Here is a 20189-nt window from a genome sequence, read left to right as displayed (position 1 = left end):
GCCACCAAGGATGAACGGAGAGCCTCATCGGGGCCAAGCTGGGTGGGTAGTCGGTGGGTAGTGGGTGGGTGGTGGGTGGTTGGTGGGTGGTGGTAGTGGTGGGTGGGTGGTGGTGGGTGGGTGGGTGGTGGTAGTGGTGGTGGTGGTGGTAGTGGTGGGTGGATGAGTGGTGGTGGTGGGTGGGTGGTGGTGGTTGGGTGGTGGGTGGTGGTAGTGGTGGGTGGGGGTGGTGGTAGTGGTGGGTGGTGGGTGGTGGTGATGGTAGTGGGTGGTGGGTGGTGGTGGGTGGTGGTGGTGATGGTAGTGGTTGGTGGTGGTGGGTAGTGGGTGGTGGTAGTGGTGGGTAGTGGGTGGTGGTAGTGGTGGGTGGGTGGTGGGTGGGTGGTGGTGGTGGTGATGGTGGATGAGTGGTGGTGGTGGTGGTGGAAGTGGGTGGATGGTGGTGGTGATGGTAGTGGTTGGTGGTGGTGGTGGTAATGGGTGGGTGCAGGTGGGTGGTGGTGGTGGTGATGGTAGTGGGTGGTGGTGGGTGGTGGTGGTGGTGATGGTAGTGGGTGGTGGTGGTGGTGGTAATGGGTGGGTGGTGGTGGGTGGTGGTGGTGGTGATGGTAGTGGGTGGGTGGTGGTGGTAGTGAGTGGTGATGGTAGTGGGTGGTGGTGGTAATGGGTGGGTGGTAGTGGGTGGATGGTGGTGGTGATAGTAGTGGGTGGGTGGTGGTGGTAGTGGATGGTGGTGGTAGTGGGTGGTGGTGGTAGTGGGTGGATGGTGGTGGCGATGGTAGTGGGTGGTGGTAGTGGGTGGTGGTGGTGATGGTGATGGTAGTGGGTGGGTGGTGATGGTAGTGGGTGAGTCGTGGTGGTGGTGGGTGGGTGGTGGTGGGTGGGTGGTGGTGGGTGGGTGGTGGTGATGGTAGTGGGTGGTGGTGGTGGGTAGTGGGTGGTGGTAGTGGTGGGTGGTGGGTGGGTGGTGGTAGTGGTGGGTGGTGGTGGTGGGTGGTGTGGTGGTGGTGATGGTGGATGAGTGGTGGTGATGGTAGTGGGTGGTGGTGGTGGTGGTGGTAATGGGTGGGTGCAGGTGGGTGGTGGTGGTGGTAATGGGTGGGTGGTGGTGGGTGGTGGTGGTGGTGGTGATGGTAGTGGGTGGGTGGTGGTGGTAGTGAGTGGTGATGGTAGTGGGTGGTGGTGGTAATGGGTGGGTGGTAGTGGGTGGATGGTGGTGGTGATAGTAGTGGGTGGGTGGTGGTGGGTGGTGGATGGTGGTGGTGGATGAGTGATGGTGGTGGTGGTAGTGGGTGGGTGGTGATGGTAGTGGGTGAGTCGTGGTTGGTGGTGGGTGGGTGGTGGTAGTGGGTGGGTGATGCTGGTGGTGGATGAGTGATGGTGGTGGTGGGTGGGTGGTGGTAGTGATGGTAGTGGGTGGTGGGTGGGTGGTGATGGTGGTGGATAAGTGATGGTGGGTGGTGGTGGTAGTGGGTGATGGTGGTGGTGGGTGGGTGGTGATGGTGGTGGATGGTGGTGATGGTGGTGGGTGGGTGGTGATGGTGGTGGGTGGGTGGTGATGGTGGTGGGTGGGCTGGTGATGGTGGTGGATGAGTGATGGTGGTGGTGGGTGGGTGGTGGTGGGTGGGTGGTGATGGTGGTGGATAAGTGATGGTGGGTGGTGGTGGTAGTGGGTGATGGTGGTGGTGGGTGGGTGGTGATGGTGGTGGATGGTGGTGATGGTGGTGGGAGGGTGGTGATGGTGGTGGGTGGGTGGTGATGGTGGTGGATGGTGGTGATGGTGGTGGGTGGGTGGTGATGGTGGTGGATGGTGGTGATGGTGGTGGGAGGGTGGTGATGGTGGTGGGTGGGTGATGCTGGTGGTGGATGAGTGATGGTGGTGGTGGTTGGTGATGGTGTTGGGTGGGTGGTGATGGTGGTGGATGGTGGTGATGGTGGTGGGTGGGTGGTGGATGATGGTGTTGGGTGGGTGGTGATGGTGGTGGGTGGATGAGTGATGGTGGTGGTGGGTGGGTGGTGGCAAGCGCTACCCCCCACCCACCACCCCCCCACCACCACAGCGCCCCTCCTCCCCCCACCAGTGAGAGTGACTTCCATCAGCGGGACGTCACAGACGAGCTCGTCGATGACGCAGACGCAGACGCTGCCGGCGCGCACGCGGGCAGACCACGTGACCCAGGGGGCCCACGTGACCCACGTGGCCACGGGCAGAGCGGGCACCACGCCCCCTGCACGAGGCGCAGCACGCGACAGGCACAGACACAGACAAAGGTCCCCCAGGTAGCCTCTAGCAGGGCTGCAGGGGCAAGTGCTGAGAGACACAGACAAAGGTCCCCCAGGTAGCCTCTAGCAGGGCTGCAGGGGCAAGTACTGAGACACAGACAAAGGTCCCCCAGGTAGCCTCTAGCAGGGCTACAGGGGCAAGTGCTGAGACACAGACAAAGGTCCCCCAGGTAGCCTCTAGCAGGGCTGCAGGGGCAAGTGCTGAGACACAGACAAAGGTCCCCCAGGTAGCCTCTAGCAGGGCTGTAGGGGCAAGTGATGAGACAGACAAAGGTCCCCCAGGTAGCCTCTAGCAGGGCTGTAGGGGCAAGTGCTGAGACACAGACAAAGGTCCCCCAGGTAGCCTGTAGCAGGGCTGCAGGGGCAAGTGCTGAGACACAGACAAAGGTCCCCCAGGTAGCCTCTAGCAGGGCTGTAGGGGCAAGTGCTGAGACACAGACAAAGGTCCCCCAGGTAGCCTCTAGCAGGGCTGCAGGGGCAAGTGCTGAGACACAGACAAAGGTCCCCCAGGTAGCCTCTAGCAGGGCTGTAGGGGCAAGTGCTGAGACACAGACAAAGCTCCCCCAGGTAGCCTCTAGCAGGGCTGTAGGGGCAAGTGCTGAGACACAGACAAAGGTCCCCCAGGTAGCCTCTAGCAGGGCTGCAGGGGCAAGTGCTGAGACACAGACAAAGCTCCCCCAGGTAGCCTCTAGCAGGGCTGCAGGGGCAAGTGCTGAGACACAGACAAAGGTCCCCCAGGTAACCTCTAGCAGGGCTTTAGGGGCAAGTGCTGAGACACAGACAAAGCTCCCCCAGGTAACCTCTAGCAGGGCTGCAGGGGCAAGTGCTGAGACACAGACAAAGCTCCCCCAGGTAGCCTCTAGCAGGGCTGCAGGAGCAAGTGCTGAGACACAGACAAAGGTCCCCCAGGTAGCCTCTAGCAGGGCTGCAGGGGCAAGTGCTGAGACACAGACAAAGCTCCCCCAGGTAGCCTCTAGCAGGGCTGCAGGGGCAAGTGCTGAGACACAGACAAAGGTCCCCCAGGTAGCCTCTAGCAGGGCTGCAGGGGCAAGTGATGAGACACAGACAAAGCTCCAACAGGTAGCCTCTAGCAGGGCTGTAGGGGCAAGTGCTGAGACACAGACAAAGGTCCCCCAGGTAGCCTCTAGCAGGGCTGTAGGGGCAAGTGCTGAGACACAGACAAAGGTCCCCCAGGTAGCCTCTAGCAGGGCTGCAGGGGCAAGTGCTGAGACACAGACAAAGGTCCCCCAGGTAACCTCTAGCAGGGCTTTAGGGGCAAGTGCTGAGACACAGACAAAGCTCCCCCAGGTAACCTCTAGCAGGGCTGCAGGGGCAAGTGCTGAGACACAGACAAAGCTCCCCCAGGTAGCCTCTAGCAGGGCTGCAGGAGCAAGTGCTGAGACACAGACAAAGGTCCCCCAGGTAGCCTCTAGCAAGGCTGCAGGGGCAAGTGCTGAGACACAGACAAAGGTCCCCCAGGTAGCCTCTAGCAGGGCTGCAGGAGCAAGTGCTGAGACACAGACAAAGGTCCCCCAGGTAGCCTCTAGCAGGGCTGCAGGGGCAAGTGCTGAGACACAGACAAAGGTCCCCCAGGTAGCCTCTAGCAGGGCTGCAGGGGCAAGTGCTGAGACACAGACAAAGGTCCCCCAGGTAGCCTCTAGCAGGGCTGCAGAGGCAAGTGCTGAGACACAGACAAAGGTCCCCCAGGTAGCCTCCAGCTGGGCTGTAGGGGCAAGTGCTGAGGCACAGACAAAGCTCCCCCAGGTAGCCTCTAGCAGGGCTGCAGGGGCAAGTGCTGAGACACAGACAAAGGTCGCCCAGGTAGCCTCTAGCAGGGCTGCAGGGACAAGTGCTGAGACACAGACAAAGGTCCCCCAGGTAGCCTCTAGCAGGGCTGTAGGGGCAAGTGCTGAGACACAGACAAAGGTCCCCCAGGTAGCCTCTAGCAGGGCTGTAGGGGCAAGTGCTGAGACACAGACAAAGGTCCCACAGGTAGCCTCTAGCAGGGCTGTAGGGGCAAGTGCTGAGACACAGACAAAGGTCCCCCAGGTAGCCTCTAGCAGGGCTGTAGGGGCAAGTGCTGAGACACAGACAAAGGTCCCCCAGGTAGCCTCTATCAGGGCAGCAGGGGCAAGTGCTGAGACACAGACAAAGGTCCCCCAGGTAGCCTCTAGCAAGGCTGTAGGGGCAAGTGCTGAGACACAGACAAAGTTCCCCCAGGTAGCCTCTAGCAGGGCTGCAGGGGCAAGTGCTGAGACACAGACAAAGGTCCCCCAGGTAGCCTCTAGCAGGGCTGCAGGGGCAAGTGCTGAGACACAGACAAAGGTCCCCCAGGTAGCCTCTAGCAGGGCTGTAGGGGCAAGTGCTGAGACACAGACAAAGGTCCCCCAGGTAGCCTCTAGCAGGGCTGTAGGGGCAAGTGCTGAGACACAAAGGTCCCCCAGGTAGCCTCTAGCAAGTGCAGTTAGCGAGCACCGATGAAGGGAAAAATGGCACACGAGGGGATGGGTGGCCAACACACACACAGACACAGACACACACACACAGACACACACACACAGACACATACACACTGACATACACACAGACACATACACAGACAGATACACACTGACACTTACACACTGACACATACAGACACATACACACTGACACACACAGACACATACACACAGACACAGACACATACACACTGACACACACTGACACATACACACTGATACACAAAGACACATACACACAGACACATACACACTGACACACACAGACACATACACACTGACACATACACACTAACACACACACACTGACACACACAGCTACAGACACACAGATACAGACACAGAGACACACACACTGACACACAGACGCCTACAGACACATACACACTGACACGTACACACTGACACACACAGATACAGACACACAGATACAGACACAGAGATACACACAAGACACATACACACAGACACACACACAGATACAGACAGAGATACACACACTGACACATACACACTAACACATACACACTGACACACACAGATACAGACACATAGATACAGACACTGACACATACACAGACACATACACACTGACACATACACACTGATACACACAGACACATACACACAGATACAGACACAGAGATACATACACACAGACACACACACAGATACACACAGACACATACACACAGACACAAACACACTGATACACACAGACACATACACACAGACACATACACACAGATACATATACACTGATACACACAGACACATACACACAGATACAGACACAGAGATACACACACAAACACACTGATACACACAGACATACACACAGACACAAACACACAGACACAAACACACAGACACATACACACTGACACATACACACTGACACACACAGCCACAGACACACAGACACAGAGATACACACACATACACACAGACACATACACACTGATACACACAGACACATACACACTGACACATACACATTGACACACAGATACAGACACATACACACTAACACACACACACTGACACATACACACTGACACATACACACTAACACATACACACTGACACACACAGCCACAGACACACAGACACAGACACAGAGATACACACACATACACACAGACACATACACACTGATACACACAGACACATACACACTGACACATACACATTGACACACAGATACAGACACATACACACTAACACACACACACTGACACACACAGACACATACACACAGACACATACACACTGATACACAGACACATACACACTGACACATACACACTGACACACAGATACAGACACATACACACTAACACACACACACTGACACACACAGCTACAGACACACAGATACAGACACAGAGACACACACACTGACACACAGACGCCTACAGACACATACACACAGATACAGACACACACACACTAACACACACACCCACAGACACACAGATACAGACACAGAGACACACACATACACACAGACACATACACACTGATACACACAGACACATACACACTGACACACACACAGACACACACACACTGACACACACAGCTACAGACACACAGATACAGACACAGAGACACACACACTGACACATACACACTAACACATACACACTGACACACACAGCTACAGATACACAGATACAGACACAGAGACACACACACTGACACACAGACGCCTACAGACACATACACACTGACACATACACACTGACACATACACACTGACACATACACACTGACACATACACACTGACACATACAGCCACAGACACACAGATACAGACACAGAGATACACACACATACACACAGACACACACACACTGATACACACAGACACATACACACAGACACATACACACAGACACACACACACTGATACACACAGACACATACACACTGACACATACACACAGACGCCCACAGACACACGACGACACACAGACACAGAGACACACTGACACATACACACTGACACATGCACACACACATACACACTGACACATACACACTGATACACACAGACACATACACACTGACACATACACACTGACACATACACACACATACACACTGACACATACACACTGATACACACAGACACATACACACTGACACATACACACAGACGCCCACAGACACAGAGACACACTGACACATACACACAGACGCCCACAGACACACGACGACACACAGACACAGCCAGGGATGTGTGTGTGTGACCTGTGCTAGCGTCGCTCCCTGCTGCACCTTGTCCACTGCAGGATGAGTCGGCCTCAGCTCGGAGGGAGGCGACGATGCCGGCAAAGAGCCTCAGGTCGTTGTAGGAGAGACGCACGCTTAGAGTGGACAGTACCACCTGTGAACACACACACACACATACACACACACACATATACATATACACACATAGACATACATACACACAGAGAGACGCACGCTTAGAGTGGACAGTACCACCTGTGAACACACACACACATGCACACATACACACGCACATACACACACATACACACACACACAGAGATACACACACACACACACAGAGACGCACGCTTAGAGTGGACAGTACCACCTGTGAACACACACACACATACACACATACATATATACACACACAGACATACAGACATACATATATACACACACACATACACACACACAGAGAGACGCACGCTTAGAGTGGACAGTACCACCTGTGAACACACACACACATAGATACATACACACACATACATATACACACACACATACATATACACACACACATACATATACACACATAGACATACATACACACAGAGAGATGCACGCTTAGAGTGGACAGTACCACCTGTTAACACACACACACACAGATACATACACACACATAGATATATACACAAACACACATACACACACATAGATATACATACATATACACACACATAGACATACACACATAGACATACACACATATACACACACACACAGAGACGCACGCTTAGAGTGGACAGTACCACCTGTGAACACACACACATACATATATACACACACACACATACATATACATACACACACACACAGATACACACACACACACAGAGACACACACACAGACACACACACAGAGACACACGCTTAGAGTGGACAGTACCACCTGTGAACACACACACATACATACATAAACATACACACACATATACATACACACATATACATACACACGTAGACATACATACACATACATACACATACAGACACACAGACATACATACACACACACATAGACATACACACACATACACACACAACAACCGCCATTCGCCACTAAGTGGCGGTGACGTCACCACGACGCTTGTGCCAGGCTAACACATACACACTGACACACACAGCTACAGACACACAGATACAGACACAGAGAAACACACACTGACACACAGACGCCTACAGACACAGCAGGCGTGAAGTGTCGAACGCCCGCTGGCAGGAGGTCACGGGGCAGACCCAGGTGCCACGGGTCGACTGACTGAGATGACTGGCTGATGCACCACCTGTGCCCCCTACTGTGCCAATCCGCTGTGCTTTAGCCACCCGGCACTCCGCTCGTTGTTGTGAGCGTCGCTCCTCCGCCCTCCATTGTTGTTGGAGGGCGACTACCTCCAACTGCCCAGTAGCATCCTTGACGAGCCTCCTCCACAGAGGCCGATCTTGACACCGCTGGTACCAGTCATCGGCAAGTCCACTCAGCTCCACGTCCTCCTGTACCACATCACTCCATCTCTTCTCTAGCCCGTGCCGCGCCCGCTTGGCCCCCTCAATCCGGCCGAACAAAAGCTGTTTCGGCATGCGGTGGCTGGGCATGCGGGCTACATGACCCAGCCATCGCAGCCTTGCCCGCCGGAGGAGCTCACCAATGGGACCTTGCCCAGATCTTTCAAGGATTTGTGAGCTCCTCACACAATCCAGTCTGGTTAAACCCAGGATGGATCGTAGGCAGGCTAGCCTAAATGTTTCTAACCGGCGAAGATGTTCCATTAGGGGGGTCCACGTTTCGCAAGCGTAGAGAAGGGAGAGAATGACCGTGGCCGAGAAGACCTGAAGCTGAGTGCGGAGCGACAGACCAGGTAACTTCCACACAGCGTTACGCAACCGATGAAAAGATATTGCCGCTCGACTGATTCGGAGTGAGACCTCTGCTGTTAAACTGGAGCCAGTCATAAGCACACTGCCCAGGTACGGGAAACTCTCCACTCTCTCCACAACTGCCCCATCACCGATTGGGAATTGTGGGGGTGGAGTGTCCGATGGTACAAAATACCCAGGCAGGTGCTTAGTTTTGGTGGGGCTGATGGTAAGGCCCCACCTCTTAGTGGCACGCTCCAGTCTCAGCAGCAGCGTCTCCAACTCCTCCTCTGACTGAGCAGTTATTACCAAATCATCAGCATACATAACGTGGTTGAGCAATAGGGAGCCATCCCTTGACCGCACCCGGGCATCGATCAGCCTCCCATTATATCTGTACCATATGGAGATTCCCCCGGTACAGCTATTGAAGGCTTCACGAACTACGTGGTCAAAATAGATGTTAAATAATGTGGGAGCCAGAGGACATCCTTGTCGCACCCCAAGGTGTACAGGGAATGGCTCTGACTCCCGGCCACGTAGTTTTACCTGGGCCCGCTCACCATCATGAAGGTTCTTAATGATCGTGAGCAGAGGGTCAGGTACTCCAAAAGCACGAAGAACAACCCAGAGCCCAGGCCTACTGATGGTATCATAGGCCTTGACCAGGTCAATAAAGCAGAGATGTAGGTCTTGTTGGAATTCCCTATACCTCTGCTGTAGCAGACGGACAGAAAATATGGCATCTGTGCAGGACCACCCTTTCCTGAAACCGCATTGGGGCTCCGCAAGCCTCTCCTCAGCGTGCCTGGCAAGGCGATGTTGAATAATCCTTGCCAGGACCTTTCCCGGCACACTGAGGAGTGAGATGCCCCTGTAGTTGTTACAGTCTGTGCGGTCCCCCTTCTTAAAAAGGGGGACCACCAGGGCATCCTTCCAATCCTGTGGAACCCGTCCAGTCGTCCAGACTGTTGTTATGATGTCATATAGGGCAGTCTGTGCACAAACGCCACCCTCCCTCAACATTTCGCTTGGGAGATCATCTCTGCCCGCTGCCTTTCCTGGTCTCAGACTCCGGATCGCCTTCAGTACTTCTTCAACAGATGGCACCTCAGCCAGCCACTCACAGGGGGTGACTTCTTCCAATATTTGAGGCACCGCAGCCTCAGCAGGGTCATCCCCACTTTGTGCCACGATGTTTTCCTGGCTGAGGGATTTCCACTCCCCCAGGACCTCACAGAAATGCTCAGCAAAATCTGCAAACCTGTTCCTGGGGGTCGGAGATTGGATCACCGTTTTTTCCCCTAATGATGGTAATAGGTGTGGTGCTGCAGGTTACTTTTTTGATGGAGTTAAATAGAGATTTGTGATCGCGGGCCACTGAGGCAGACTCCATCTCCTCAGCAACCCGCGACCACCACCCATCCTTGCAGCGCCTCACGGCTCTCCGAACCTCCGAGCGAAGGCTGCGGTAAGCCTCCTCATTCTCTGACGTGGGATTCTGTAGCCGATGACAGTGGGCCTGTCGCTTTTTCTCAGCCATCCTGAACACCTCCTCTGTCAGCCAGGGTCTCTGGGGAGGTCTGGACCGCATACCCAAAGCAGCCAATGCAGCTGCATGAGTCACAGTCCTAAACCTCGCCCATTTACCCACGCCCCCTTCATTCTATTGTTCAAAAGAAGAGCCACAGCCTGTTGTTTGGCAGTCTGCTGCCCCGAGTAGAGGACTGTCCACCCCTCATGGTGGCAGGAGCCAGAACTGGTCCACCGGACCTCCTGAATGCCACATAGATCCAGGCGGTACCGGTCCAGCTCCCGACAGAGGAGTGGCAGCCTCTCCTCCGCAGTGAGCGTTCGAACATTCCACGTGGCCACACGAAGTGGCTTTTCGTTGTTTCTGGAGGAGCCCCGAGGGTAGAGATTCAATCTCCTGGCTCCACCAATTGGGGTTTGGCCAGGAGACGTCATAGACGCCTGTCCCCCCAGGGCCTCCGGCACAAGCTTATTAGTTAAATTTTGTATTGGGAGATACGTGGTAATTAATTGAAGGTGGAGGGGTTACCAGCCCCTCGCACCCGTCCAGAGCCCCCGTTTAGCCCCTGTGGTGGTCACAGACGCCATGAGGGGAGGAGCCAATCGGAATTGGCCCTCCCCCCACAGCACTGTCCATGACAGAGTTGCCCGTCTGGCACCGTGAGGAGGTAGGGGGTTGTTTTTGCCAGACCACACACACACAGACACACACACAGACACACACACAGACACACACACACACACAGAGAGATGCTTAGACTGGACAGTGCCAACTGTACTCAGACACACAGACAAAGATCCCCCGTGTAGCCTCACACAGACTGTAGGGGCAAGTGCTGTTAGCGAGCACCTAACACAAAGACAAAGATCCCCCGTGTAGCCTCTAACAGGCTGTAGGGGCAAGTGCTGTTAGCGAGCACCTAACACAAAGATCCCCCGTGTAGCCTGTAACAGGCTGTAGGGGCAAGTGCTGTTAGCGAGCACCTAACACAAAGACAAAGATCCCCCGTGTAGCCTGTAACAGACTGTAGGGGCAAGTGCTGTTAGCGAGCACCTATGAAGGCCGGCACGGCCCACGAGGGGGTGGGTGGCCAGCACCACGCCCGGCCGCCTTTGTCTCTCTCCCAGTGCTAGCGATGTTTACTACACACCACAGCTACACCAGGTACTCAGTTGAGGCTGAGTCGACCTAGCGGAGGCCCACGACCGGTTCAGATAATCGTCACCGGTGGTGGTGGCCGTGAGCGGGAATCGAAACCGGGTCACCACCAGGTTCGTAGCGCAGCGTAGCGCTAACCGCTACTACAGTACACTATACACTACACTACCACTCCCCACCACCACCATCACCACCAACATCATCACCACCATCACCACCACCACCATCACCACCACCACCATCACCACCACCACCATCACCACCACCATCACCGCCACCGCCACCACCACCACCATCACCGCCACCACCATCACGACCACCACCATCACCATCGACACCATCACCATCATCACCACCACCATCACCACCACCACCGCCACCACCACCATCACCATCATCACCACACCACCACCACCATCATCACGACCACCACCACACCACCATCACCACCACCATCACCGCCACCATCATCACCACCACCATCACCACCATCACCACCACCACCATCATCACCACCACCATCACCATCATCACCACCACCACCATCATCACCATCATCACCACCACCACCACCACCATCACCTCCAGCACGGGTTGCGAGTAGTCGTCCGAGTGTGGGCAAGCGTCGGCAAGACCCCCACCACCACCGCCACCACCACCGCCACCACCACCACCGCCACCACCACCACCACCACCCCGACAGCGGCTGACGTCCACCTGCAGCTCCACGGGGTCCATGATGGAGAGGGGAGATCCCTCCTGGTCCAGCTCACACGAGAACACCTGGGGGGGTGAGTGGGAGGGTGAGTGAGCAAGTGGGTGAGTGAGTGGGTGGATGGGGGAGTGAGTGAGTGGGTGGATGGGGGAGTGAGTGAGTGGGTGGGGGGGTGGGTGAGTGAGTGAGTGAGTGGGTGAATGAGTGAGTGAGTGGGTGGGTGGGTGAGTGAGTGCGTGAATGAGTGAGTGAGTGAATGAGGGAGTGAGTGAGCGAGTGGGTGAGTGAGTGAGTGGGTGAGTGAGTGAGTGGGTGAGTGAGTGGGTGAATGAGTGGGTGAGTGAGTGGGTGAGTAAGCGAGTGGGTGAGTGAGTGGGTGAGTGAGTGGGTGAGTGAGTGAGTGAGTGGGTGAGTGAGCGAGCGGGTGAGTGAGCGAGTGAGTGAGTGAGTGAGCGAGTGGGTGAGTGACTGAGTGGGTGAGTGAGTGGGTGAGTGAATGGGTGAATGAGTGAGTGAGTGGGTGAGCGAGTGGGTGAGTGAGTGAGTGAGTGGGTGAGTGAGTGAGCGAGTGAGTGAGTGAGCGGCTGAGTGAGTGGGTGAGTAAATGAGTGGGTGAGTGAGTGAGCGGGTGAGTGGGTGAGTGAGTGGGTGAGTGAGTGAGCGAGTGAGTGAGTGAGCGGCTGAGTGAGTGGGTGAGTAAATGAGTGGGTGAGTGAGTGAGCGGGTGAGTGAGTGAGCGGGTGAGTGACTGGGTGAGGTGGTGAGTGAGCGAGTGAGCGAGTGGGTGAGTGAGTGGGTGAGTGAGTGGGTGAGTGAGTGAGTGAATGAGTGAGTGAGTGAGTGACTGAGTGAGTGAGTTACCTCCAGCCCACTGACAATGGCTGAGAAGGGCCTGTGGAGTAGGTGGGGTTTGTAAGCGATCACCGCAGTGCCTCTCAGCACCACGGAGGCAGACTGCTCGCTCTGCGGATTCTCCAGCAACACGAACTCCGTGCCTGTGTCACGCACACAGCCCACGGCGAGATGTTAACTACCTCACCTGGTACACAGGAGCTCGTGGGTTCCATCCCGGACCCTGACACCACAGTGGCTAGGAGATGTTGACTACCTCGCCTGGTACGCAGGAGGTCGTGGGTTCCATCCCGGACCCTGACAACACAGTGGCTAGGAGATGTTAACTACCTCACCTGGTACACAGGAGGTCGTGGGTTCCATCCCGGACCCTGACACCACGGTGGCTAGGAGATGTTAACTACCTCGCCTGGTACACAGGAGGTCGTGGGTTCCATCCCGGACCCAGACACCACGATAGCTAGGAGATGTTAACTACCTCGCCTGGTACGCAGGAGGTCGTGGGTTCCATCCCGGACACTGACACCACGGTGGCTAGGAGATGTTAACTACCTCGCCTGGTACACAGGAGGTCGTGGGTTCAATCCCGGACCCAGACACCACGATAGCTAGGAGATGTTAACTACCTCGCCTGGTACACAGGAGGTCGTGGGTTCCATCCCGGAGCCTGACACCACGGTGGCTAGGAGATGTTAACTACCTCGCCTGGTACACAGGAGGTCGTGGGTTCCATCCCGGACCCTGACACCACAGTGGCTAGGAGATGTTAACTACCTCGCCTGGTACGCAGGAGGTCGTGGGTTCCATCCTGACCCTGACACCACAGTGGCTAGGAGATGTTAACTACCTCGCCTGGTACACAGGAGGTCGTGGGTTCCATCCCGGACCCTGACACCACGGTGCCTAGGAGATGTTAACTACCTCGCCTGGTACGCAAGAGGTCGTGGGTTCCATCCCAGACACTGACGGTGGGCTAGGAGATGTTAACTACCTCGCCTGGTACGCAGGAGGTCGTGGGTTCGATCCCGGACCCTGACACCACAGTGGCTAGGAGATGTTAACTACCTCGCCTGGTACACAGGAGGTCGTGGGTTCGATCCCGGACCCTGACACCACGGTGGCTAGGAGATGTTAACTACCTCGCCTGGTACACAGGAGGTCGTGGGTTCCATCCCGGACCCTGACACCACAGTGGCTAGGAGATGTTAACTACCTCGCCTGGTACGCAGGAGGTCGTGGGTTCGATCCCGGACCCTGACACCACAGTGGCTAGGAGATGTTAACTACCTCGCCTGGTACACAGGAGGTCATGGGTTCCATCCCGGACCCTGACACCACGGTGGCTAAGAGATGTTAACCACCTCGCCCGCTCTACAGGAGGTCGTGGGTTCCATCCCGGACCCAGACACCACGATAGCTAGGAGATGTTAACTACCTCGCCTGGTACGCAGGAGGTCGTGGGTTCCATCCCGGACCCTGACACCACGGTGCCTAGGAGATGTTAACTACCTCGCCTGGTACGCAGGAGGTCGTGGGTTCGATCCCGGACCCTGACACCACAGTGGCTAGGAGATGTTAACCACCTCGCCCGCTCTACAGGAGGTCGTGGGTTCAATCCCGGACCCAGACACCACGGTGGCTAAGAGATGTTAACTACCTCGCCCGCTCTACAGGAGGTCGTGGGTTCAATCCCGGACCCTGACACCACAGTGGCTAGGAGATGTTAACTACCTCGCCCGCTCTACAGGAGGTCGTGGGTTCGGTCCCGCACCCTGACACCACGGTGGCTAGGAGATGTTAACCACCTCGCCCGCTCTACAGGAGGTCGTGGGTTCAATCCCGGACCCTGACACCACGGTGGCTAGGAGATGTTAACCACCTCGCCCGCTCTACAGGAGGTCGTGGGTTCCACCCTGACCCTGACCGCTGCTGCTGCTGCTGTATATTTGGAGTCTGCGTCTCTCTCTCTCTCTCTCATCACCATCACGGTGACCAGGTACACTTCACACAAACAGCAGCAACAGAGCCAAGGTCAAAAACAAACCTCCCCCCACCCCTCCCCCCTCCCCCCACCCCTCCCCCCCCACCCCTCCCCCCTCCCCCCACCCCCCACCCCCCTCCCCCCACCCCCCTCCCCCCCACCTGTGACGTTGACGGTGAGCTGCATGGCCGTGGGGTCTCCCCCGGGGTCGTGGGCCGCCCGGCGCGTCATCACGCCGGCCTTCACCGGCCTGACCTCCGACCCCGGGCGCTCGCCCCCCCGCCACGACCTCCGACCCCCCGCCGCCGCCGCCCCCCGCGGCGGCGGCGGCGGCGGCGCGGCCGGGGTCGTCGCCGGGGTCGTCGCCGCGGTTACCGTCGACCCCTGACCCGGAAGCGGATCGGCCGACAGGAAGTTGCGGACGGCTCGCAGCCAGGCCAAGGCGGGGACGATCCGGAGGGAGTTGAGCACCACGGTGAGGGAGGGGGAGGGGGAGGAGGAGGACGAGGGGGAGGGCGAGGACCTGGGGAGTCACCACAGCCGTCATCGTCGTCAACATCGTCGTCAACATCATCTTCAACACCACCACCACCGCCATCATCGTCACCATCAACATCACCATCATCGTCACCACCATCTTCAACACCACCACCATCTTCACCACCACCACCACTGCCATCATCAACACCGTCACCATCATCACCACCATCATCACCACCACCACCACCATCACCACCACCACCATCATCACCATCACCACCATCACCACCATCACCACCACCACCACCATCACCACCACCACGACCATCGTCACCACCATCACCACCACCATCACCATCACCACCACCACCACCATCACCACCATCACCACCACCATCACCACCATCACCACCACCACCACCACCACCGTCACCACCATCACCACCATCACCACCACCACCATCACCACCACCACGACCATCGTCACCACCATCACCACCACCATCACCATCACCACCACCACCACCATCACCACCATCACCACCACCATCACCACCATCACCACCACCACCACCACCACCGTCACCACCACCACCACCGTCACCACCACCACCATCACACAGGGGCTGAGTCAGCTTCCACTGGGGGTGCCCCTAGGCGAGGACCACCCACAAGCGGGTGGGTGGGTGACTGAGCGAGTGACTGAGCGAGTGACTGACTGAGCGAGTGACTGAGCGAGTGACTGAGTGACTGACTGAGCGACTGACTGAGTGAGTGACTGAGCGGGTGACTGACTGAGCGACTGACTGAGCGAGTGACTGAGCGAGTGACTGAGTGACTGACTGAGCGACTGACTGAGTGAGTGACTGAGCGGGTGACTGACTGAGCGACTGACTGAGCGAGTGACTGAGCGAGTGACTGAGTGACTGACTGAGCGACTGACTGAGTGAGTGACTGAGCGGGTGACTGACTGAGCGACTGACTGAGCGAGTGACTGAGCGAGTGACTGAGTGACTGACTGAGCGACTGACTGAGTGAGTGACTGAGCGGGTGACTGACTGAGCGACTGACTGAGCGAGTGACTGAGCGAGTGACTGAGTGACTGACTGAGCGACTGACTGAGTGACTGACTGAGCGAGTGACTGAGCGACTGACTGAGCGGCTGACTGAGCGAGTGACTGAGCGAGTGACTGAGTGACTGAGCGAGTGACTGACTGAGCAAGTGACTGACTGAGCGACTGACTGAGCGAGCGACTGACTGAGCGAGTGACTGAGCGAGTGACTGAGCGAGTGACTGAGCGAGCGAGTGACTGAGCGAGTGACTGAGCGAGTGACTGAGCGAGTGACTGAGCGAGTGACTGAGCGAGCGACTGACTGAGCGACTGACTGAGCGAGTGACTGAGCGAGTGACTGAGCGAGCGACTGACTGAGCGAGTGACTGAGCGAGTGACTGAGCGAGTGACTGAGCGACTGACTGAGCGACTGACTAAGCGAGTGACTGAGCGAGTGACTGACTGAGCGAGTGACTGACTGAGCGACTGACTGAGCGAGCAACTGACTGAGCGAGTGACTGAGTGAGTGACTGAGCGGGTGACTGACTGAGCGACTGACTGAGCGAGTGACTGAGCGAGTGACTGAGTGACTGACTGAGTGACTGACTGAGTGAGTGACTGAGCGGGTGACTGACTGAGCGACTGACTGAGCGAGTGACTGAGTGACTGACTGAGTGACTGACTGAGTGAGTGACTGAGCGGGTGACTGACTGAGCGACTGACTGAGCGAGTGACTGAGCGAGTGACTGAGTGACTGACTAAGCGACTGACTGAGTGACTGACTGAGCGAGTGACTGAGCGACTGACTGAGCGAGTGACTGAGCGAGTGACTGAGCGAGTGACTGAGTGACTGACTGAGTGACTGACTGAGTGAGTGACTGAGCGGGTGACTGACTGAGCGACTGACTGAGCGAGTGACTGACTGAGCGAGTGACTGACTGAGCGACTGACTGAGCGAGTGACTGAGCGAGTGACTGAGTGACTGACTGAGTGACTGAGTGACTGACTGAGTGACTGACTGAGTGAGTGACTGAGCGAGTGACTGACTGAGCGAGTGACTGACTGAGCGACTGACTGAGCGAGCGACTGACTGGGCGAGTGACTGAGCGAGTGACTGAGCGAGTGACTGAGCGAGCGACTGACTGAGCGAGTGACTGAGCGAGTGACTGAGCGAGTGACTGAGCGACTGACTGAGCGACTGACTAAGCGAGTGACTGAGCGAGTGACTGAGCGACTGACTGAGCGAGCAACTGACTGAGCGAGTGAGTGACTGAGCGACTGACTGAGCGACTGACTGACTGAGCGACTGACTGAGTGACTGACTGAGCGAGTGACTGAGCGACTGACTGAGCGACTGACTAAGCGAGTGACTGAGCGAGTGACTGAGCGACTGACTGAGCGATCGACTGACTAAGCGAGTGACTGAGCGAGTGACTGAGCGAGCAACTGACTAAGCGAGTGACTGAGCGAGTGACTGACTGAGCGACTGACTGAGCGAGCGACTGACTGAGCGAGTGACTGACTGAGCGACTGACTGAGCGAGCGACTGATTGAGCGAGTGACTGAGCGAGTGACTGAGCGAGTGACTGAGCGACTGACTGAGCGACTGACTAAGCGAGTGACTGAGCGAGTGACTGAGCGACTGACTGAGCGAGCAACTGACTGAGCGAGTGAGTGACTGAGCGACTGACTGAGCGAGCGACTGACTGAGCGACTGACTGAGCGAGCGACTGACTGAGCGACTGACTGAGTGACTGACTGAGCGAGTGACTGAGCGAGTGACTGAGCGACTGACTGAGCGACTGACTAAGCGAGTGACTGAGCGAGTGACTGAGCGACTGACTGAGCGAGCGACTGACTAAGCGAGTGACTGAGCGAGTGACTGAGCGAGCAACTGACTAAGCGAGTGACTGAGCGAGTGACTGACTGACTGAGCGAGTGACTGACTGAGCGAGTGACTGACTGAGCGACTGACTGACTAAGCGGGTGGGTGGGTGACTGAGCGAGTGACTGAGCGAGTGACTGACTGAGCGACTGACTGAGCGAGCGACTGACTGAGCGACTGACTGACTGAGCGACTGACTGAGTGACTGACTGAGCGAGTGACTGAGCGAGTGACTGAGCGACTGACTGAGCGACTGACTAAGCGAGTGACTGAGCGAGTGACTGAGCGACTGACTGAGCGAGCGACTGACTAAGCGAGTGACTGAGCGAGCAACTGACAAAGCGAGTGACTGAGCGAGTGACTGACTGACTGAGCGAGTGACTGACTGAGTGAGTGACTGACTGAGCGACTGACTGACTAAGCGGGTGGGTGGGTGACTGAGCGAGTGACTGAGCGAGTGACTGACTGAGCGACTGACTGACTGAGCGAGTGACTGACTGATCGAGTGACTGAGCGACTGAGCGAGTGACTGACTGAGCGAGTGACTGAGCGAACGACTGACTGAGCGAGTGACTGAGCGAGTGACTGACTGAGCGACTGACTGAGCGAGTGACTGACTGAACGACTGACTGAGCGAGCGACTGACTGAGCGAGTGACTGAGCAAGTGACTGAGCGAGTGACTGACTGAGCGAGTGACTGACTGAGCGAGTGACTGACTGACTGAGCGAGTGACTGACTGAGCGAGTGACTGACTGAGCGAGCGAGCAACTGACTGAGCGAGTGACTGACTGAGCGAGTGACTGACTGAGCGAGTGACTGAGCGAGCGAGTGACTGAGCGAGCGAGTGACTGAGCGAGTGACTGACTGAGCGAGTGACTGACTGAGCGAGTGACTGACTGACTGAGCGAGTGACTGACTGAGCGAGTGACTGACTGAGCGAGCGAGCAACTGACTGAGCGAGTGACTGACTGAGCGAGTGACTGAGCGAACGACTGACTGAGCGAGTGACTGAGCGAGTGACTGAGCGACTGACTGAGCGAGTGACTGACTGAGCGACTGACTGAGCGAGCGACTGACTGAGCGAGTAACTGAGCAAGTGACTGAGCGAGTGACTGACTGAGCGAGTGACTGACTGAGCGAGTGACTGACTGAGCGAGTGACTGACTGACTGAGCGAGTGACTGACTGAGCGAGTGACTGACTGAGCGAGCGAGCAACTGACTGAGCGAGTGACTGACTGAGCGAGTGACTGACTGAGCGAGTGACTGAGCGAGCGAGTGACTGAGCGAGCGAGTGACTGAGCGAGTGACTGACTGAGCGAGTGACTGACTGAGCGAGTGACTGACTGAGCGAGTGACTGACTGACTGAGCGAGTGACTGACTGAGCGAGTGACTGACTGAGCGAGCGAGCAACTGACTGAGCGAGTGACTGACTGAGCGAGTGACTGACTGAGCGAGTGACTGACTGAGAAAGTGACTGACTGAGCGAGTGACTGAGCGAGCGACTGACTGAGCGAGTGACTGACTGAGCGAGTGACTGACTGAGCGAGTGACTGACTGAGCGAGTGACTGAGCGAGCGAGCAACTGACTGAGCGAGTGACTGACT

General features: G+C 56.6%; 1 protein-coding gene across 2 annotated transcripts in view; it reads right to left on the bottom strand.

Moving 5' to 3' along the window:
* The window catches only part of LOC142907838 (uncharacterized), a 62717-nt gene that overhangs the window by 5483 nt on the left and 37045 nt on the right, over positions 1 to 20189 (bottom strand). Inside the window, exons 16-20 of one of the 2 annotated variants that reach the window (XM_076057665.1) lie at positions 15327 to 15688; positions 13194 to 13327; positions 12200 to 12400; positions 7072 to 7180; positions 2079 to 2228 (exon numbers count right to left, since the gene is read on the bottom strand). In XM_076057665.1, the coding sequence (XP_075913780.1) occupies positions 2079 to 2228; positions 7072 to 7180; positions 12200 to 12400; positions 13194 to 13327; positions 15327 to 15688 (956 nt within the window). Of the gene's footprint in view, positions 1 to 2078; positions 2229 to 7044; positions 7181 to 12199; positions 12401 to 13193; positions 13328 to 15326; positions 15689 to 20189 lie in introns of both variants that reach the window. The other variant, XM_076057664.1, reaches the window with a different exon arrangement.

The sequence above is a fragment of the Petromyzon marinus genome, chromosome 83, assembly GCF_048934315.1.
Source record: "Petromyzon marinus isolate PM22_M1 ecotype Great Lakes invasive population chromosome 83, UKy_Petmar_22M1.pri1.0, whole genome shotgun sequence".
NCBI lineage: Eukaryota > Metazoa > Chordata > Hyperoartia > Petromyzontiformes > Petromyzontidae > Petromyzon > Petromyzon marinus.
This window is presented reverse-complemented; position numbering and strand designations above follow the sequence as displayed.